At 61.6% G+C, this 21229-nt stretch overlaps 1 protein-coding gene across 4 annotated transcripts in view; it reads left to right on the forward strand.

Moving 5' to 3' along the window:
* The first annotated feature begins 2069 nt into the window (after nt 1-2069).
* The window catches only part of MYO18B (myosin XVIIIB), a 125774-nt gene continuing 106614 nt past the window's right edge, over nt 2070-21229 (forward strand). The window contains exons 1-11 of one of the 4 annotated variants that reach the window (XM_090063458.1): nt 2070-2227; nt 3330-3466; nt 4833-4988; nt 5405-6082; nt 7089-7155; nt 7697-7809; nt 8453-8629; nt 9710-9908; nt 11974-12116; nt 13321-13421; nt 15827-15890. In XM_090063458.1, the coding sequence (XP_089919584.1) occupies nt 3416-3466; nt 4833-4988; nt 5405-6082; nt 7089-7155; nt 7697-7809; nt 8453-8629; nt 9710-9908; nt 11974-12116; nt 13321-13421; nt 15827-15890 (1749 nt within the window). In that variant the 5' untranslated portion in view covers nt 2070-2227; nt 3330-3415. Of the gene's footprint in view, nt 2228-3329; nt 3467-4832; nt 4989-5404; nt 6083-7088; nt 7156-7696; nt 7810-8452; nt 8630-9709; nt 9909-11973; nt 12117-13320; nt 13422-15826; nt 15891-21229 lie in introns of those variants that run through there. The other 3 variants (XM_090063456.1, XM_090063455.1, XM_090063454.1) reach the window with 3 other exon arrangements.

A 21229-nucleotide genomic window follows, 5' to 3' on the forward strand; every position in this document is an offset into this window, starting at 1 on the left:
AGGTCAGAGCTGCTTGCATGGCAGGGAAGCGCCGTGCGCTGCGGATGGAGCAGGCGCTCCGTCGGACTCGGTGTGGAGCTGCCCGGGGGCACCGCTCCCTGTGCAACGAGACGGGAACCGGTGTCTCAGCCGGGGACAACGCCCCCGTGGTTCTGCTCAACAAGGGCAGAGAAGGGGGTGCGGGTGCGGGCCCAGGCCTCTGGGTGTTGGGACACCTCCCCGCTTGCGCCTGCGAGGGGAGGCACCCTCACCGGGCGCGCGGGGCTGAGCTGGGAGAGGGTTCCTCGGCAGGGCCCGTTCCCCGCCCCGTGCTGCCCCGCGGACCTGGAAGCGAGCAGGGGCTCTTCCTGGCTGCGTCTGGGAGCCGTGGCAGGGCCGAGCAGGACGGTGCCCAGGCACCTCAGGGGATCGGGGCTGGGCAGACTGCATGCACCCCGTAGGGGGTAACTGCGAGGGAATTTGCTTTTCCAGCCCTTTCAGCAGAGGGCGGCAGGCACGCACCCTTTCACCCCGGCAGGCCTCTGCGAGCCCCCGCACGCACAAACACGTGTGCAAACACCCCGGAGGCCCGCATCTCCCCCTTTGCTGCGCCCCCTGCTCTGGCTGCACCTCTCGGGCTGAGCTTGCGCGGCGTGACCCAGAGGCACCAGCCGGAAGAGCGGCTCTGGGAAGGGGAGAGCCGGCTGCCTGTGCTACCTTGGGAGCTTGCGTGCCTCGTGTTCGTGTCCACGGCTGTCCTCGCCAGTCACGTTATCTGTGCGTGGCCGCCGCGGTCTCCCTCCACGTGGCCTCGGCCTGTCTCTTCGGTGCGCGCTGTCCTAAGCAAATGAGCCCCCGGGAGGGCAGGGGGGGGTTGGTGGGGTCTGCAGCATGCGTGGGCTCACTCCGGGCGTGCAAATACTTGCACGCACGTGCACGCTCAAGCCTCTGGGCCTCTGTGGTCAGCTGCTGGCCCGTGCAGCACGGGGCCGGCCCCTCTGACTTCCGCGCGCGGCCCGGGCCCGCAGCCGAACGGGAGCGCCGCGCCCGCGGGTGCGGCCCGGGTTGTGCCGTGCTGCTGGGGCCAAAGCCACGGGCTCTCGCGCCTCTCCTGGGGCCCGCGCTCGGACTGACGCCGCAGCGGGACAGAAAGGTGACCGCCCCGCCCCAGTGCGGCCTGGGGGGCTTGCTGTCCTCTGCAGCGGGGACTCAACCGCCGCCGGGGAGCTCCTGCGCGTCTATTCGCAACCCTGATCTATGCGCGCACCTGCTGCCGGGGGCCGTGCGGAATCGGCGCCCCCGCCTGCAGCCGCTGCTCGCCGTCCCGCGGCGCCCGCGCGGCTCCGGCTGCTGGCGGCTGGGACGTGACGGCCCGCGACAGCTGCGGCCCCTGCCCGGGGCCCGGTGGGGTGGAGCTGGGCTCTCGGCCGTCGCACCGGGCGCCTGGGGGGAATTCCTCCCGGCACACGAGTCGGGGACGGGGCCCTCCCCGCTCCTCCTCCGTGGGGCCCCTAGCCCGAGCCCCGCGGGGCGCCCCCGGGGGGTGCTGCACCAGAGTGCCAGGGGCTGCACGTACTGCGGGCCCCCGAGCCCCCCGGGGCGCCCCGCGGGGGGTGCTGCACCAGAGTGCCAGGCGCTGCACGTAGGCGGCCCCTAGCCCGAGCCCCCGGTGCAGGGCGGCGGGTGCAGAGTGCTAAGCTAGCAGAGGGCTGGGGTGCAGCCGCACTGCTGGGCCGTGCCCGCGCCTGCATTGCGCACGCAGCAGCATCCCTTTGGCGTGGCTGCGCCTGACCGGCCTTCGGTTTTAGCACGCGGGCCCCCCGAACTGCTGGGAGACTGCGGGAAACCCCCCCCCCCCGGTCAGCCTTGGCCCTAAAGATGCGCTTATTGCCCCGCTGGCTGTGCGAGTGTGAAGGGCTGACGGCGCCCGCGCACGGCTCGCCGGGCACAGGGCGCCGGCGCAAGGCGGAGGGAAGGGGCGGCCGCGGCCGCGGAGGCTCCGCAACCTCTGTGCGCGGTGGGCTGCGGGGCACGCGGCCGCGTGCGTGCCCCTGTGCCCCGGCCCCGCGGCGGCGGCGGCCCCTCGCTCAGCCCTGGGGCCGGCGCCTATTTTTAGCCGTGACATGTGGCACCTCAGCTGCCGCGGGGGGCGGGGGGCGGCCGCTGCTCCGGGCTCCGGCTGCCTGGCTCTTTCTGGTCGGGAGGACGGCCGAGCCGGGCGCCCGTCTGTAGGCCGCCGGTGCCCACGGTACTGCGCCCGCCGCGAGCCCGGGGCACGGGGGTTGGGACCTGGGAGGCGAGCGCCGCTTTCGGGGTCCGCCGCCGACTCCTTCGGGCTCGGGGGCGGCGCGGCTGTTTTTGGCGGGGAGCGGAGGGCAGCAGGAGCAGGCCGGGCGCTGGGCCAGGGCCGGCGCCGCTGTCGGAGGGGACGGTCCCCCTTTCCGGGCTGGTTGTCGGGGCAGAGGGGCCGTTCATCAGGGCACGCGCGGGGCGGATCTGCCCTCTGCGCCCGGCTCCGCACGGAGCAGGACGTGGCGCCGCGCTCTCGGGGCGGGAGGCCGAGACGGGCCCCCGCTCTCCCCGGCCCGCAAAGCGGCGGTGAAACCTGCCCCGGAGCGGCCGCGGGCGGTGTTTGTGAGGGGCGGCCGCCGGGGGCTGGCGGCGGGAAGGGCCTGGCGCCCCCGCTCTCCGGCGGGGCGCGGGGCGCGGGGCCGGGGGCCCTGCCCGCGGCGGCGTTTTGCAGGGGGGAAGGCGCGGCCGGGCCCGGACGTGGGCCTGGGCCTTGCGCTGAGGCAGCGGCAGGGAGCCCCTCTCCCGCAGGCGCCCGCCGAGCGCCGGCCCGGAGCCGCGGGCCCTGCTGCCCCCCAGCGGCAGCCTCGCGGCGCGGGCGGGCGCGCCCCTTCCTCCGCTCCCCGCCGGGGGCTTCTCCCGGCCGCCGGGAGCGCCGGCCTCCTGCGCCGGGCCGGGGCCGCTGGGCGCCGAGGCCAGGGTGGAAGTGCTCGAGCACCCAGAAGCGGGCTGGGCACGTGGGCGCTTCCCCGCTCCCCTGCCCCGCGCCTGTCGGGCCGCTGCGGGGCCGGCAGCGATGCCCCGGGCCGCGACCCCTTGCAGTCGTCCCCAGCGACGCCCTGACCAGCTCGGGCTTCGTTACCCTGCGGGCTGCCGGAAGCTGGCAGGGCCTGGCTCTCGCCCTGGGCCCGGGGGCATCGGGTTTCCTACCCGGGGGCGCGCGCCGTGCCGGCTGCGGCGCGCCGTTGGCTCACTCGTCTCCTGCGTTTATGACCCGGTGACTAACGACATCTCTGTTTCTCTCTCCTTCCCCCCGTGTGCTTGCGCGGCCCCACGTGCAGTTCCATGTGTCATTTGTCTCCATAAATCATCCTTCCTTGTATCCCACCGAAGCATCCCAGTCCATCCGACCCACCACGGCATCAGCATGGCCATCTCATCACGCCTCGCACTGTGGGAGCAAAAGGAAAGTGAGGACGTGTGCGTTGCGTGCCCGAGCCGGGGCAGCTCGGCGCGCCTAGCGGGAGGGAGGGGAGGCTCGGCAGGGTGAAGGGCAGCCATGGGGGCACGTGCTCGGCTCTTTATTCCTCTGCTGTCGTTTTCCCCCGGAAGATTTGGCATTGCACAGGAAACGCTTGCACGCCTCTCCTGCCACTGTCCCGCCGCCCCTTGCGGGCGCGCTCGCTTCTGGCTTGCAGGGAGGTCGCTTCTGTGGTGCTGCTTTTGCTCTCCTGCCTGGAGAAAGTCGGCCGCTCGTAGCAAACCCCAGGTTGAAAGAGCCGGTCGGCGTGCTTGGATAGTGCGGTAGGGGCCAGGCCGCGAGTGGGTCCGGGCGGGGGGTTTGGCTGAAGCTCCCCGCCGCCTCCTTCCAGGGCCGCACCTCTAGCCCCATGAAGTATTTTCCAAGCTCTGAAAACAGCCAAGGGAGAGTGTCTGTGAGTGTCCACAAAGGCCACGTCCCCTGTGCGGGGAGCCCAGAGCCTGCCGGGAGAGACTCGCGCCCATCCGATGTCGCGAGGAGGTGACGATGCTTTGCAGCGGCCTGGGTTTGCCTCCAAAGCTGGCAACAAAACCGCTTGATCCCTGCTCAGGCTTCGCCTTCTGGGTTGCCCGAAGGTTGGCACTCCCCTCCAGGACGACGGGTACCAATTCATCCGCCCCTTCATCGTGCCAATCAATTCAAGTTAAACAAAGAATAAGAAAATAGAACTGCATCTCGTTCTGGATGGAGTTTGGGCGGGGCGGGGGGAAGGATGCCGGAGACTTCTCCCCGGGCGCAGCTGCAGTGATGAGAGCCAGAACAGGAGAGTGAGCTAACGAGGCGCCGGCGGGTTTGCGCTGGCGTGCGAAGCAGACCGCGCCGGCCAAGTCCGTGCCGGGGGCATTTTGGAGGCGCCGAGGGGAGTTTCTTTGCTCGTTGGCTGCCGGGCTGCTCGCTGTGCTTCTGCAGAGCCGCCTCCTCCGGGCTTCAGCGCAGCGGGGAGGCTTTCCCTGAAGGCCCTTCCACTGTTAAAGATATTGGTGTCGCTCTCCCGGCCTTCGGGGCAAAGCTTGCCCCCAGCGCTGTCTGTACGGGGCTCGCCCCAGCTCTCCCACCCGCGCTGTTCGCAGGCGAGCTTGGAAACTGCATGGGGGGCAGGTCCCTGAGCCACGGGCTGTTCATCTTTTAATTCAGTTAGTCGACGTTTTTTAATCTGATCGATTAAAAAATGCTCCGTGACCGTCCCTGGGTGTCTCCCTTCGCTGCCCCGGTGCGACTGACGGCTCCCTCGGTGCGGTCCTTTGTCGAGGACTCTGGTCGGGCCCCGGGTCCTCCTCAATGACACCCTCGCCTGTGCCCGCAGATCCGGGAAGAGGACCGGAGCCCGCGGCCTTCCTCGCCCCCTCTGCTTTTCTCCGTGATTCCCGGCGGGTTCATCAAGCAGCTGGTTCGGGAGACCGAGAAGGAGTCGAAGGGAGTCAAACTGAAAGAGAAAATCCAGCTGCGTGAGCAGGAGGATGTAAGTAGCAAGCGGAGCTGGGAGGGGGGTCTGTCCCGCATGGCGCCCTCCGGTCGCTGGCCGCGGGGTTGTGGCTTCGGCTTCGGCGGTGCTGGGGGTGCTTTGGGCCTGCGAGGGGGCCACTGGGAAGCACTCCTGGTCTGTTCAAGTGACTTGCAGACCTGGGTGTCTTGGTGGGTCGCCCGGGCGCATTTGGCTAGGTTGAATTAGGACTTGGGCTCATCGGGGTGCAGATGCTGCCCTAGGATGGCAATAGGGACATCTCGGCCCACGGGTGCGGAGGGAGCTTTTCCCCTAAACCCCGTGTCCTCCCTGGGCGAGGCTGGACCTACGCCCGTGCAGAAGCTGTGGCACGAGAAGCCGGGCAGGGCCGGTGCTGCCAGGGTCGTGCTCACACGCTCCGCTTTTGTCCCTAGCCCCTGGGGAAGTGCGACGACAGCTCAGCGCAGCCGCTGGCTCGCCAGGCCCGGGACATCCTGCAGGTCGGAGGGACGATGGGGAGCAAAGGAGAAGTGCTGCAGAACGGCCTGAACGGGGAGAAGCACGAGGAGGGGGTGTCCGCGCCGCTCCCCGCCAGGAAGACGGTGCCCTTCAAGAGAGCCGTGGGGAGGGCCAGCCTCAAGAAACCCACCCCTCCTGCGCCCGAGACGGCTCAGCCCGGGAAGGCCCCAGGCCAGGAGCACCAGAGCAAAGGGGGCAGCCCCCCGGCCGCTGCGCAGAGACCGGGCAGGGGGCTTCAGCGCTGCCCCGAAGGGCTGGGGAAAGAGGGGGAGGCACCGGGGAAGACAGGCCTTGAGACCGCGAGGAAAGAGAAGCAGCCGCCCCGGACCAAGGCAGGGGTCAAGGGGGAGCTGGGAGGGGTCGAGAAGGAGATGGAAGACGTTAAGAAAGGGGCTGGGGAAAGCAAGAAGGAAGCGGGCGTCCGGAAAGGGCCGGGGGAAGCAGGAGGCGAGGAGGAGCGGGAGCTGAGCAAGGAGGTCGCGCAGGAGCCCGGGCCAGGCAGGATGGACATCCAAGAGGATCCCGAAAAGGTCGAGGGAGAAGCAGAGGAGATGGAGGAGCCTGGAGCCAGCCCGGACTCCGACACGGCGAAGGTGCGCCTGTGTCCGTGGCCTGCTCTCTGGCTGTCCCGCGCCCCACCGCGAGCTTGGACCCGGGCCCCTTTGCTGCGCGCCCCACGCGAGCGGCCACGGTCCCGGGTCCGCGGGAGCTGCTTGGCCGCAGATCCGAGGGGGCGATTGCAGCGCTGCCGGGGCCGGTGCGGGGGTCCGGGGAGGAGGCTTTTGTGCCACCCCATTGCCTCTCCGAGGCCGCGAGAAGCTGAGTCCAGCACTGGGCAGCCTGGCCAAGGGAGCGGGGAGGTCTTCCATGCATTTGCCTTTTCCTCTTTCTTTTCTGGGCATTTTTCTTCCCCCCACAGCAGCAGGGAGGAGCAAGGGGCCTTGCTGTAGCTCAGGACTTGGCTCTGCACGGGCGCCGCTCTCCTGACCTTGCACGCAAGATCGCTAGCGGGGGGAGGGTGTTCTCCCATGCAGACGGGGGGTTCGCTTGCCCCAAAGCCTAGCACAGCCACCTGTGCCGCTGAGCTGCATGCAGGCTTGCGGTGGTGGTCGTCCTCTCTCTCTAAGCCCCAAAGGTCTCCACTTGTGCCCTCCCCCACGGACGCGCGGCTCCTGGGCGCGACACCACTCATCAAACCCAGTGGCGGGGGCTGAGGAGGAAATGTCAGGAGTGCACAAGTCTCTGATCAGCCAGGGCTAGATTTGGGTGCAAACACCCTTATGAAATAGCATGGGGAGCAGATCTGCTTGGAGGATCACCGGGAGGGACCCACTGGCTCCCTTCCCCGGTGCAGGCGTCCTGGAGCCGGTGTCCGCTCTTTGTGCACAGGACCGTCCTGGGCAGAGCACAAAGAAGTTGATTAGTGACCAGTGATGATAAAATCACTTGTGTCTGGAGCGTGCAACTTGCTCACGTGCCGAGGGCTGGCGCTGTAGCTTGCAGTTGTGTGTTTTCCTGCGTGGGGAGGGGAGAAGAGCCCAGACGTGGCTGGGAAAAGTTCATCGGCTGGGGCCGGACTCTGGCTCTGCTTCCCTGCAGGCTCATGACGACGTGTGGTACGAAGCGGAGAAAGTCTGGCTCGTCCGGAAAGACGGATTCACGCTTGGTAACTTCTGCGGCTCGTTGTTTGCCCTTTTCTGGGAGACGAGGCTTCGGGGGGGTGTCAGACCTGGGGCTGAGAAGGAAACGTTCCTGCGGGAGTTTATTACTGACCACAGGGCTGCTTTGGCTGAAGCAACTGGCACGGGAGGGGAGTGATGGGACCGAGGGCAAATTGCAGCACGGCCGTCCCTATGTTACCCTGCTCGGGGCTCTCCCGGGAGCTGTGGCCCACACGCAGGCGGAGGACAGGTTGCAAGGCTCTTCTTTGCCACTCGATCCAGCCCCTGTGGGCTGCCCTTTAAAGGTGCACAGCTTAAATGGACCCTGCAAGTCATAGGAGCTCCCGCAGACCAGCAGGAGACTCTGCTGCCTCGCTTGTCCCCATCTGTGAAATGGGGTTAATGCTTGGGGGAGGGGTTGGAAATGGAGTGACCGTCAGCCGGGGCAGGAGGGCCCAGCGGAGCCAGGCCTGCGCGAGGGGGCGAGAGCGGAGAGTCGGCCGCACCGTCGTTGGGGAGGAGCTCATTCCCGAGTGTCTCCTGCAGCCACGCAACTGAAGCCGGACGTGGGGACCCCGGAGCTGCCGGCGGGGAGGGTGAGGGTGCGCGTGGAAGCTGACGGCACGGTCATCGAGGTGGATGAGGAGCACGTGCATCGGGTGAGTCCCCAGGCCCGAAACCCCACAGGCTCTGTGTGCCGCCCGCGCTGGCCGCACCATCAGACGGGGCTGGGAGGGGGTCTTTTTACCCAGCACATGCTGCAGCAGCCCCTCCGCTCTGTCAAACCGGCATCTCCTGATGTCTCAGCCCCTTCTGGCCGCTCACTAAATGGACCCTGCAAGTCATAGGAGCTCCCCCTGACCAGCAGGAGACTGCTGCCTCACTTTTCCCATCTGTGAAATGGGGTTAATGCTTGGGGGAGGGTTTGGGATGAAACTATTGTCAGCCAGGGGCAGGGCAGGAGAGGAGCTCCCTAGCCTGTCGCAGCCATTCCCTGTCCCGCCTTGCCAGGCCTGCTCCCTCCGCAGCCTTCTGCTTCGGGGCCCTGGTTTATTCTTTGTTGAATTTTTCCACCTCCAGGCCCAGGTGAGTTCCCGCGTGTCTGGAAGGGGCTGGCGCACATTGTGTTAGCAGCACTAGCAGGTCCCCTCTGGGCCTGCCCCTCTGGGCACATCTGGTTCACAGCCGGAGGAGGCACCTGTGGGCAGTGGGCTGCCAGCTGCAAACCACTGGGCCCGGTGAGGAGGGAGCGTAGTCGGCACGGCCAGGCCAGGGGCGTCTCATGCATTCTTCTCTCTGCAGACCAACCCCTCCAGCCTGGATTTTGCAGAGGACGTGGCGGCGCTGATCAGCCCGAACGAATCGAGCGTCATCAACACGCTGCAGCACCGGTACCGGTCTCAGCTCAGCTGCACGTACGCGGGACCCAGCCTGGTCACCATCAGGCCCAGCGCGGCCGGCGCCAGCTGCTCCGCAAAGGTAAGAGGCGGGATGTCTGTGCTGACTCTGCGCACGGGAGGACCGGATGTGGCTGGTCTGTCCTGTGGGAGCGGGGTTTGCAGTGGCCGCAAGAGTCCGGGCAGGTGGGTTTAGGACCCCGCTCTCCACCTGTGGGTGCTGGGTTTGTGCCCTGTGTCTTAGCAGCGTGCAAGAGGGGGTTTCGCTCTGTCCCCATTGCGGGCACCCGCGGCTCTCCCTGTTGCAGACCTGTCCGTCTCTGGGACAGACCGGTCCTGTCATCGGAAAACCCCACTCGGGGCTCCTGTCTGCTGAGCAGGCAGAGAATTAATGCACAAACTGAGCTGCCGCTGGCCTTGGGGTGGGCCTGGGCCCGTCTCTCTGGCAGTGCAGACTTGTCAAGGAGCAAGAGCTATGGCTGCAACGCCAAGCGGCATGAGTAGAGGGTCCGCGCTAGGAGCTGGACTCTGAGGTCAGCACGTGCACCCTTTTCTAACAGACCCAGACCCAATCCAGAGGTGAGGGCAGAGGTCCGCTTTGAGCAAAGGCAGCGTTGCTGGTGGGAAACACGCACCTTTCCCTGTTTAATGACAAGGAGATGGTTGCTTTGCTGCAACTGCTGATCGGGCAAGAGACCTCTACGTGGGGGACATAGGCTGGGAAGCCAGAGAGAGTTCAAAAGCTGCAAAATGGAAGTCACTTCCCCCCAAAACCAGAATCGAGTTCCCAGAATTTTCAGTTGCAGGGTGAGGTGATGGAGTTTGGAGCGTGGGTGCGTGTGCGTGTGACCCTGGTATAGGCAGAGGTGTGCACTGGTATCTGATGTGCCCTCTCTGCCAGCACCTGCCAAGCCAGGAGATCCTGTTATCCAGCACCGGGTGTTTCTCCGTGACCCAGTTGTTAGCCAAGTTTGAGGCTAAATTAGGTTGGCACAGGGACAAGGGCAATGAACGTCCCCGCGGCTTTGTCTCCAGCTCCTGGAAAGCCCAGCGGGGTTTGGTAGCAAAACCCAGCCATAAGGGCAACGTGGGGGCTTGCGCTGGAAGCCATCACAACTGGTTGTTAGCAAGGACGCTCCTTCCCATGTCCTTCCTGCCCTAGGCGTTCAAGGGCAAGCGGGACAGCATGCCCCCTCACGTCTGCTCCGTGGCGCAGAGGGCCTACTGGAACCTGCTCACGCGGCGCCAGGACCAGACCCTCCTGCCCCTGGGGAGGAGCGGCGCGGGGAAGACGACCTGCTGCCAGAGCGCCTTGGAGTACCTGGTGGGCACCGCCGGCAGCGTGGACAACAGGGTCTCAGGTATGCCCGCCGTCCTGCTGACGTGTCTATGCACCGCGCGGGCACCCGGGGACCCCGTCGCAGCACCGTGCCCCGAGGAGCTTACAGCTGGCGTACGAGCCGGGCCAGGACGTGCGGGGGGGCAGTCCGGCCCTGGGGTTGTGGCCCCTGGGGAGGATGATTGGGATCGATCGTGTGGACCGGCTGAGGTCCGACTTCACTTTTTAAAGCTGAATTCTAACAAACTAGATCTGCCAGTTGGAGAAAAAAAAATAGAGCTAATACCGGCATGGAAGTTAATAAGTATGACCCCGTCTGTTGAGCCGGGAGACATATTAGTTCATTAGTTTCCCATACTAATTTTCTTTTCCAGGTCTCTCTTTACCTTTATTCCTCCCCTCCGGACACTAAAGTTCATTAATCCATCAAGGACTTGTAGCAATAGACTCAGTCGTGCTGGGGGCGGGCTGGGATTTTGGGGAATCTGTGCGTGTGCAAGGTCCTGAGGACGGCACTGGGGTCAAGCCCCTGGGGCAGAGGGGAGCACCCGGGTTTCTGGTGCTCTTGCATAGCCTCGCCAGTCATGCTTTGGTTTCTCTAAGACACATTTAGTGCCTTTGGCAGGTTGCTCTGCAGAGTGACGATGTGCGTGCCTAAAGCAGGCGTGGGTTTTTGTTTCTTTTATTTCCAGGATCGTGTTACCCAAACTCTTACTTGGCCATTCCCTCTTTTTGAAGCAATTTATTCTAACGTTTCCAAACTGCACAGCGGTTAAGTTCTCATCTCTTTAGATCTTCCTTTTTCTCCTTATGTTCCACTGTCTCTGTTGTTTTAACAGTGTTATGTAGTCATCTAGAAAGGAAACACTGGCGCTCCTCAGTGTTTAGTCCATGCTCTCTTTGATGATACACAAAGCATTTCACATCTTGTAAGGCTTGCTGTCGAATAAGAGAGATTTTGAAGGAACAAGGCAGATTATCCAAATACGGAGAGAATAGTATTGCCTTTGAGTCAGGAAAGGAAACAAATGTACAGCTTCAATTTGAGGTTAGAGCTTCTTGGTTTGGATTTTTTGCGATGTCAGGAAACTTCGGTGCCATGAAACGTTTGGCTTGCTGAGCCAGACAGCAAGCAAACTCTCCCTGGGTTGAGGGGGATCATCGCTTGGGCAGACCCTGCTCCGCACTAGCTGGCCCTGCATAGAAAAGACGGATGTTGTTGCTCTTTATCAGCTCCCAGGGGTGGCTGTGCGGGGAGGTCTGTCTGCACGTAGATCCCAGGAGCCTTTTGTCAGCAAGCAGTGGTGGCTCGGTGAGTCTGTTGTGGCTTTTGTCCCAGGCTGGATTCAGTTTTCTGCATAAGCTCACGTGGGGCAGGCTGAAATACCCTGGCTTGCCCAAAATGAATCTCTTCCCAGGAGCACCGATGGGCAGGAGTTATACTATGACATGCTAGTGCCCCTTTACCTCGTGGAAACCTCCCCTTTTCTTTATCTCTTTCCACTTCATGGCTTTTAAACGTAATGTTTTGTGACGTGTGTGAGGATGACTCGTGGCGTGTACAAGCGCTCCTATTGCCCCCTGCTTCTTCTGAGCACCTTATCCTTCCTCTGTTATCCCTCAGAGCATTTGCATAGGTTGGTTACCATGGAGTGACTGCCATTGATGCTAATGACGGTGGGGTTGCTAATTCTCAGAGGCATTCTAACAGACCTGTCGCCCCTGAGGAGGTTTTGCTTGTTTGTTACTTCAATCTCTTAGTCCAAAGATTTAGGCTAAGCTGTGCCCAGGCCCTCAGATGTAGTGTGAGTAAAGCCAGCTTGGTGCAGGTCCTTTCGGGCTGCCGGTCCTGTGCTCGGGTTAGGGCAAAGCTGTGCTCTTCAGGCTGACCAGCTGCGGGCAGAAGGGCCGAGTGGAAGCTGGAGGGGGGAGATGAAGAAGCAAGGTCTGAATGTTGGAGGAGAGCAGGAATGTGGATGGGGCAGTGGCAGCCCTCGCCTGTGGGGAGCTGGCACTGGGACCTGAGAAGCGAACATTTTTGTGTGACAGGCGTTTACGGGGCTCATTGACTTACGTTGACTTTGCAGTGGAGAAGATCCAGGCCATGTTCACAATCCTCAAAGCCTTTGGTTCAGTGACCACCCAACACCACTGCCACTCCACTCGGTTCTCCATGGTCATGTCGCTGGACTTCAATGCCACGGGCCGGATCACTGCTGCTCACCTCCAGGTAACTCTGCGCATCTGGGCCGTGGCACCCAGGTATGGTGGCCAAGGTGGGGAGGGCGGGAGTGACCTGCCACAGGTGACTTGGCGTCAGAGGGGTCCGACTGGAGCATGGGTCTCTGCTTCGTGGCCTTGTGCGAGCCCAGGCAGTGTCAGTGCTGCCTATGAAAGAGCCAAAACACCTTGAATCGTGCTGTTCGTAGCAAACCACGGATGAAATAAGCTGTCGTTGCATTGCACTGTTGTTCTCTCTCACTGCACCGATGAGTGAGGTTTTGGTAAACCTGACTATTAACACGCAACAAGCAGCATCTGCATGAGCCAGTTGAGGCTCTGGATTCTCTACAAAAGGCTGATGGGGCTTTAGTGTCTGGGGATGTCTTGATGGGCAGTTGGTTTCCAGCGCACCTCATGGAGAATGCCTTTGTTTCTGGGGGAGACACCTGAACGGCTGGAGCGGGCATCCCCTGAATGCATTTCCCCCCCCCCTTCGTTAGACATAAGAACCACCCAAAAGCCTGCTAAGCAGCTCTTTGCGACTCAAGCGGGCAATAACTCAGCAGCCAATAACCAGTTGCCCCATTTGGAAAGAAAAGCAAGGTGGGGCTGGAATGAAGTATTCATGAGGAAGATATAATTCAGCGTTTCATTAGCAGCACCTTGCATGTTGGCTCTGTTGCTTTCCGTTGCTGCCGTGATAGTGCCTGTGCAGCAGGAGCGAGGGCCTGCCCTTGCTCTTGAGAGCTGGGCTGGGGGGAGGATGGCGGGAGCCAGTGGCAGCTGGTTGGGTGCCCCGAGGACCATGAACTGAGCCTCCTGTGTGCCCCTTGTCTGGGCGGCCCCGCCGGTCTGACCCTGCCTCCGAGCTGTGCGATTACCAGGCATCTTGCTGTCACAAGACCAATTGCCAGGGTCACTCCTGGGGGCTGGGCACAGGCGGTAGTGCAGAGCGAGGACTTGGTTCAGGCTTTTGCTGCAAATCCTGGCAGTGCTTCGCCTCCTTATAAGACACAAATGTGTGCGTGTGTGGGGGGGATTTGACTGGTATAGGACTCTTTGCCAGCTAATGAGTCCCCCGATTGCACCAGGCTTCCCAATCTAGCTGGAGGCGTTGGGGTGCCGTACCCCAGAACGTGCAGGATTTCCTCCACGCAGCTGGAGTTGTGGCTGGAACCAGGCACTGACCTCCTCCCTCTCTCCTCTGCCAGACCCTGATGCTGGAGCGGGTCCGTGTCGCACGGCAGCCTGATGGAGAAGGCAACTTCAACGTCTTTCCCCAGATGCTGGCAGGCCTGGACATAACTCAGAAGTAAGCGCTCTTGGACGTGGCCCCTGGCTCGGGCTGCGTCTCGGTGTGGCGGGGGCGGCTGCATTGCGAATGGCGCATGCAAAGCCCGTGCCGAGGACCACGGCGGGTGCGAGCAGACGGGGCGTTTGCACGGAGCCTTTGTGGGTGTTAACAAGGGCAGGCAGCATCCCCCGTGCACACGGCGGCCCTCTCAAGGGGTCCGGATGGGTGTCGATGAGATGGGCAGAGTGCAGGGTGCTGCTGTGGGGGGATAGAAAAGCGAGGCCGGTTGCAGGGGTCCGTGGGCTTGGACTCCTGTCAGGGGTGAGACCTGCTTTGCAGCTGCCGTCTTCCTAGAAGGAGAAGCCTCCTCCCAGCTCCTGCAAATGCGCTTCCCATTCAGGCCCATTTTTTTTCAGAGGAAACCCCTTGTAAGAGACCTAGGCAGCAGCAGTGCGCTCCTGGGAGTCGCGGCTGGTTTCATGATGACACCGTGACCTTGTGTGCAGGCAGCGAATGGGTCCGAGAGGCCGTCCCGCCCATCCAGGGAAAAGCGTTGACCTGGCGCAGAAATCGGATGGGCACTTAGCTGGGGGGGCAAGACGCTTGTTGCACGCCAGGCTGCGACGTTTAGGAGATCTGAGATTTGCAACGAGGAGGCGACAACCTGGCTTCTCTGGGGGGCACCAGTGTAAATTGGGAGCAGCATGTCCGCAGCGCATCAGCCGTAGCAGGGTCCGGCCGGCTGCTCCCCAGTCGCTCGGGGCATGTTCAGCACATTTAATGCGTGCCGAGAGCTCCTTCGCAATGACCGCTGTCAAATCCCATGTCCGAGGGCTGCGGCACCAGCCCTCACGGGCGCGCTGCCCTCAGCACTTCTGCCCCGATAAAGCAGAGGGAGCGCCATCGGTCTTGCAAACAAAGTGTGTTGGGATGCGGTTGGCCCTGGACCGGGTGTCCGGCTGCTGTTAGGACGGGTCTGCGATGTCCCGCAATAAGGAACGTCGGCCCCCACACGCGTGCTGTCGTGAGGGGACGTGAATTGGGCTCTGGGACCGTGCTGAAAAGGGGCGATTTCTCCAGCAGAGGGGGCAGCATAACCGTGGAACGAGCGCCAGCCGCGCTTCGCCGCGCAGCGCTCGTTCAGCCGAGGGGATTTGACGGCAGAGGTGCAGAAGCATCGGAAATCGGGCAGGCGGGTTGCAGGGAGCTGGTCGGCGGGTGCCGTTTTGGGGGAAGCGGGCGGGTTTCGAAGGCTGCGGGGCTGACCGAAGGCGTCCCCCCAGGGACGGGGACTTGTGAGACTCGCGTGCAGAACTGGGCGAGGGGTCTCCTGAAAGCAGGGCCAGGCAGGAGGTTTCTGATGGTTTTACCTCTCAGCTGGCACTGGCTGGGGCAAATCAGAAGCAAAAGGGAAAAACCAGGCCAGCAGCATCCGGTGACCTGTTGGAGGCAGAAAACACCGGCGTTCCTGATGCTCGCTTTGTTTTGCATGAAATGTGTTGCCTCCCCCCGTGGATTCTGGGATAATTCCATGATCATAATTAACCTATGTTAATTAGTGCCCTAGTACAGAAAGAAACCCGTCGGCTCTGAACTCAGCAAGCAGGGGCCGTCACCCGCTCGTGCCTGCTGCGCGCCGCGCGCGGTCGGTAGGGTCTAAGTGGTCAACACGCTTGACCCAGCAGGCCATGTGGAGGGTCCCTTTGTTGGAGCAGACCCCTGGGATGTGTGGAAGAGATGCGCTGCCCCTTGGGTCTGGGCTGAATTTCCTTTCTCCTTCGTAGACCCAGAAAGAACCAGGTCCATGCCTGGAAACTGGGGCTATGGCAAAAAAATTGGTGCTGAGCAAATGCCACCCAGGTCTGTAGTCACCTAGTGCAGGAAGGGAAAAGCTTGCCCAGGTTTAAGGAGTACGGCGGTGTCCGTCGTTCTGGGCCGGGAGGAATCGCGCCGTTGTGTTGGAGAGCGATGATGGATCAACTCGCCCCGATTGCAGCGGTCATCGAAGGGAGGGCAAGGGGCGGCTGTGTGCCTTGAGCCCCCTGCGTGGGGAGCAGCAGGCTGCTGCTGGGAGGGCAAAAGGGGTAACGCTGCAAGGGGAAGGGGCTGGATCTGCCCCACCACGAGGTCCCTCCGTTGGGTTTGAGCTCCACCGAGGACAAGGGAGGCCTTTCCGACAGCACAAACCATTAGGAAGGTCAAAAAGACGAACCTGGAAAATTGAGGGTAAGACGCTTCCTCTGCATCAGCAGCAAATAAGTCCGTCTAGGGTTTCCTGTTGCATCTCTGGGGCGGGCAGGTCCGTCAGCCCAGCTCTGCGCGGCGCGGAGACCTTCAGGAGGGGTTCATGCCTCGGGAGCGGTAAGCCCCATCGCGTAGCTCTGAGCTGTCGTTTAATGTTCGTTTTCCGTACCTGCTTTCAGGACGATGCTGCACTTGCACCAGGCGGCTGAGAGCAACTCCTTTGGAATCGGACCAGTCTCAAAGGTAGGGACACCTTTGACACCTTTGCGCGTGGCCTGCGTGTCCTCGTGGCTGCTCCATATAGTGATGTTGGCACATGTTTCGGATGTACCAGCTGGCAAAGCCCTCGCCTCTGGGAAGCGATGGTGGGAATCGCGGTTCACCCGGTGCTTGTGCATATGCGGCGGGTCTCAGCACAGCCGGATTTGGCCTCAGCTTCAGGGTGGCAGGGTCCAGACCCTCCTCTGTACCCCATCATGCCTGGAGTTTGCATTTCTTGTTGGTCTCTAGCAGAGCGGGGACCTCAGGCGGGCGGGGAGGGCCTCGGAAGAAGAGCCGAGTTGTCCGCTGGTGTGAAAATGGGTCTTCTGGTCTCAAGATTAGGATGTCCGAGTTGCAGGTTTTGGGCAGAGGTGTGGGGCGCAGGGAAAACGTAAGAGCCCGACTCCTCGGTGCTGCCCCGAGGCCAAGCTGGTTGAGGGCAGGGGAGGGACCGCGGGGGCTGGTTCCCCCGCTCTGCATCGGGGCAGTCTGGCGTGACGTGGTGTCTGTGCCGGGGCGCTCGGGGCTGCTCCTCTCGGGGAAGAGCGTCGGTCATTCGATGGCGGGAGGCAGGACGTCCTGTCCTCGGCGCGTGCGAAGAGCGTCGGGGGGATCCTTGCTCCGGGAGCTCTCGGGTGGGTGAGACTGCCGCACTTGGGGGAACCTCAGGCTCCTATTTTCAGGGGCTAACGACATTCAGTTTCCCCTGAGCCTTCACGGTTGGCAGGGACTAGGCGTCTCGCCGGCAAGCCGAAGCCCTGGCACGCAGTGCGGCAATTGGCACTTACAATTTTCCACCTTCGTTATAGCGGCTCGTCACACCCAGCAGCCCCGCGGGGCAGCTCCTCCAAGCAACGAGTCCCTTGGCCACGGGGTGGGAAGAGTTTCCCAGCACCGCAGGGCGTGGCGTGTGCCCGATCGGTGCCGGTGCTGAGACAGCCTAAACGGTCCCCCCTTCCCATCCCCTTCCCAGCGTGCATGAGCCCCCCGCGTAGGGACAGCTGCAGTGCTGAGGCGGGCCCTTGCAGGGCTTCTGCGCGCCTGCCTGCCGGCTTCGGCTCCCGGGCACGTCCGCGCCGCGGATCGGAAGCTGGTTCAGCGGCAGGCAGGGTTGCAGACGGGTTTGGGGCCCTTGCTGTCGATGCTGCACGCACGCTGACCCGTTTCCCACTGCACGTACGGGAATGTGCGTATTTGGGGCTTTCCAAGCTGTCCCGTGGTGTTGAGCAGTGCTCACCTTTGCAGTGCCGCTGGCCTGGAGGTATTTGCTTGTCCTAACGCATGCTGTGATGCCAGCAACGCACCAGGCGCTGGCATATGAGCTTTATGGGCACGCGGCATGGCTGAGACTGCAGTGCCCCAGCCCTGCTTGTTGCATTTGTTGAATGCCCCCCAGCCCCACCAGTGTGAGGGGTGCCTCCCCCTCCAAAACACCACTTTCTGGCAGCAAACGGCTATTTTCCATGGGCTGGTGCGTGTGCGTGTGTGCGGCGGAGAGCCGAGACACCTGGCTCCTTGCCAGCAGCTAAATGGACACCGCTCTAATGAGAATCAACTGGATTAAGGGATTAGGCCGCCGATGCTTGGAGCAGCTAGGCGCGAGCTTTCAGGAGGGAGGTAGCTGCAGAGGGCGGCTGAGATCATCTCCGTCTCCATCGTGTGAGCTGCCCGGTCCTGCCTAGGTCAGACCACTGCAGGGGCTGGGCATTGCTCTGGTGACAGTGGGGTATTTAGCCCCGGTGCGCAGCCCCTTTGGTGCCCAGGGCAGGGGGTACCTTCTGCTCGAGAGAAGGGGCTGGCCTGGCCTGTTCGGCTCCGGCGGGGCTGCCGTATGTTCCCGGCCTGGCCGGAGCAGCACACCCAGGACTGCTTGTTGCTGCTGGAGACGCGTTAACTTTTGCTGTGATCGTCTCTCGTTAGGAAAATGGGCAGGACGTCCTCCGCCAGCTCCTCATCCTCCCCGCGAGCCCAGGCAGGAAGTTCTCCCCGCGGCGCGAAAGCTCCTCGCTCAGCCAAACGCAGGCATTCGCCTCAGAAAGGGCTCCAAGAGTGCCCGCTGCCAAGAGCGGCCAGATGGTCCCTTTGATCTCCCGGTTCAGGGCTGGATCTGTTCCTCCAGCAAGGTCACCTTGTCTTAGCCTTTATCCGCTGCTCCGCTCCAGGCTGCACAGGGGGTCGAGAGTAGCGGGCACGGGGGCGCTCAGCAAACGAACGGGGGGAACAGCCCAGCAGCCAGGTGCGCGTATGTGCGCATGCATGTGTGCACGTGTGCGTCAGGCTTGAGCTGGCTCTCTAGCTTCTCCCGCTGCAGAAGGCCTGACCCCCCAGAGCTGTGCAGAGGCAGAGGATGAGGACGTGCAGCACCAAACGGGACGGCCCCCGGGGCAGGAGGCCACGTGCAAGCGATACAGATTGACGCTGGCCGCGCCAATCCCACCACGGGCTGCAGCCAGCGTGGGAGAGTAAGAGAAGTCTTCCAGGCCCAGCCTGGCAAGCGGGGGGTGGACTGGCACTTATTTTTAGACTCGGCGGAGGAGCTGGCCGGAAGCCTGCCGCGCCACTCTTCCCGTTGCGGCGGTACGGTGGCGACGCCGTGGTTGCGGTTGCAAAGACGCCGTCATTCTAGGTCTGGAGCCCCTTCGGGATGAAGTCCCGCAGGCTGTTTCCCAGCCTGGAGGTGGTGGCTGCTGCTTTGGCAAAGCTCCTCTTTGCTCCTGCACCAAGCAGGCATGAAAGCAACATCGCCCCTTTCCTGTGCCCCGCTAGCGGCGTCCAGAGCCTACGAACTTGCTGGCGGGCCTGTCACGGTGGGTTTCTCCAGGGCACATCTGGGTTGGCAAAGCTGAGAGCACACAAAAGGGAAGGGTTTATCTCAGCCCTGCCCGTGCTGCGCTCCGAGGTGCTGGCACGCTTGCCCAGGCAGTGGGCGCACGGCGAGAAGTGACGCGCGTGTGCAAGAGCAGCCCGCTGAGAGCACAGCTGAGCAAACCACGGCTGTTTTGGCTCCAAGGCTGGTCCCCAGAAAAAGGATCTCGGGTTGAACCAAAGCAGACATTTTTTCAATATCCCCCCACTCCAAAAACCCCATTTTGGTTTGGGTCCGTCCAACGTGAGCAAAGTGCGGCGTTTTGTTTTCAGGCTGTTTCACCCTCTTTGGAAACCTGTTTTCTTAGCTCAAAGATAAAGCCATTTTTCAAGTGAAAACACTGCTTAGAAACTCAGCAAACTGAAAAGTTTCCTAGAAAAGGCGTTGAAATGAAACTTCTTGTCGTTTCCAGAAAGAAACATTTTATTAAAAAAGTGCCAGAGTAAAATGTTTTGCCATTTTCATAACATTTCCCTCTTTTTTTTTTTTTTCTTCTTCCCTCCCTGCCCCAAAATTATTCACCAATTTGACCTGTTTTTGCCTGTAGTTTTGGTTGCTCCAAAACTCCTCTTTTTTTTTGACAAATTTTATTGTTTGTTGAAAATATTCAGTCTGGTTTTAGTCCAGAGAGCGGATCTGAGCACTGATGGAGATCCAGTCGTTTTACAGTGTGCTGCTTTCTGTATTCAAAATAGTTGCTAAAATAAAGAAAAGGGGAAGGCATTGTTCGCTGACTGACAGTTCCTGTTGAGATTATAGCAACACGTATAAGATGTGGGTGTGGAGGAACATATACCCGGGTGTAATTATGAGCTATATCTCTGGCAGTCTCTCTCCAGCAGTATTTCTTTGTGTTGCTGTGACTAAACGGCAGCAGCATTTGAAACCTGGTCTGAGAGTTTGCTTTATCCTCGAGGTGAAAATGCAGAGAGGAAAAGTGCAAAAATGAGCCGCAGGATTAGGGCTTGCCAGCCGCTGGCCTGTGCAACATGCACGTTGAAGGGGAAGGGGCAAGGGCAAGCTGCCCATCAGAGATGCCTCTGGAGGTGGCATTGCAGAGGGTAAAATCCAGCGAGTATTTGTGAGTTGCCCTTTGGGGGCCAATAACCGGCTGCCCCTGGAAGTTGGGAGGATTCGGAGCTGTATCTTGTGACCTGACTACTTCAGAGCCAGCTGCAAGCTGTTTTCAAGCTCTGCCCTACCTGACTGCACATGGGATCCGTTTTTATGATGGGAATTTAGATTGAAGTTGGTGTGCAGGGATGATTTTCTGGTGCTGTCTGATTTTTCACTTGCCTCCTGTTCTGGTTCAAAACCCCTGGGTGCAAAGCAAAGCAAAGCAGACCTTCACCTCAGCACCTCGCGCAGCCAGACTGCAGCGCCCGGGGTGTATCACGAGTCTCATGGAGGGAGATTAGCTCCCCCTCTTACTGGGCACGTCTACACATGCAGTTAATGCTATTTGGGTTTACTGCACAGTAAATTTATTACCTGCATATGCAGGTAGTAGACTGACTGCGTAGTAAGCGCCTGCACATGTAGACGGTGACACACGTAGACAGTAAATTGACTGCTTAATAGACTAATTTACTGCACAGTAAACACCTGCACATCTAGACAGTAGATTAGTGCAGTAAAGCGTCTCATGTAGACGCAGCCACTGAGATCAAGCGCTGGGGGAGCTCTTCGTTTTCTCCAGCTGCCGAGGCCCGAAGGCAGCCCCTGGTGCTGGTGCTTGCTTCACCGCTGCTGGCGTCCCTGCCAACCCTCAGCTGGGTGCAGCGGGGCGCCGGCCCACGTGCGAGCCCTGGGGAGTGACAGCACTTAGCTGCGCTCTGCACTTCGCACAACGAAATGGCTTTGAATCCGCTGCCTCTCCCTGGTTACAAAGCAGCACTTCAAAGTACGGCACGAATCCATTTTTTTTAATGACCAACTTATAAACCCCTAAAGAAACCGGATTCACAGTGAAGCTGCTGATAGCCACGCTGAATCAGAGCCGAAAGGAACCAGGACTGATTGATTTCCCTTCAATTCCTCCGATTCAGTGAAGGAAGAGACCTGGCTACTCCTCCGTGGCGAGAAGCATTTCCTAAGTGAGCGAGGGTGAGGTCCTGGGGGCATCGGGGGGCTCGCTGAGAAACCTGCTTTTTCTTGCTTATTGGAAATCAGCCCTTGGGGACTGCGCCCCCACGTTTGCTCAGCACGCTCCGGCTGCGCCGCTGGGCAGGCCTCGAGCTAACGAGGCCAGCGCCAGAGCCTGCCAGGGCAGAGAAACGAGCCGTCGGGCATCTCGGAGGCCCTCGCCCACCAGCGGGACGTCCTGGAGACTGGCCCAGTCTGGCGCTGGTTAGACACCGCAAGGATTCAACCCCAGTTGTATCAAAGCATGGGAATTCCTCTTTTTCTTTTCTTTTTTCCCCTTTTTTTCTCTTTCTTTTTCTCCTTTCCTTCC

This window comes from Crocodylus siamensis, chromosome 9 (genome assembly GCF_052110815.1).
Source record: "Crocodylus siamensis isolate JL-2025a chromosome 9, ASM5211081v1, whole genome shotgun sequence".
Classification (NCBI taxonomy): domain Eukaryota; kingdom Metazoa; phylum Chordata; order Crocodylia; family Crocodylidae; genus Crocodylus; species Crocodylus siamensis.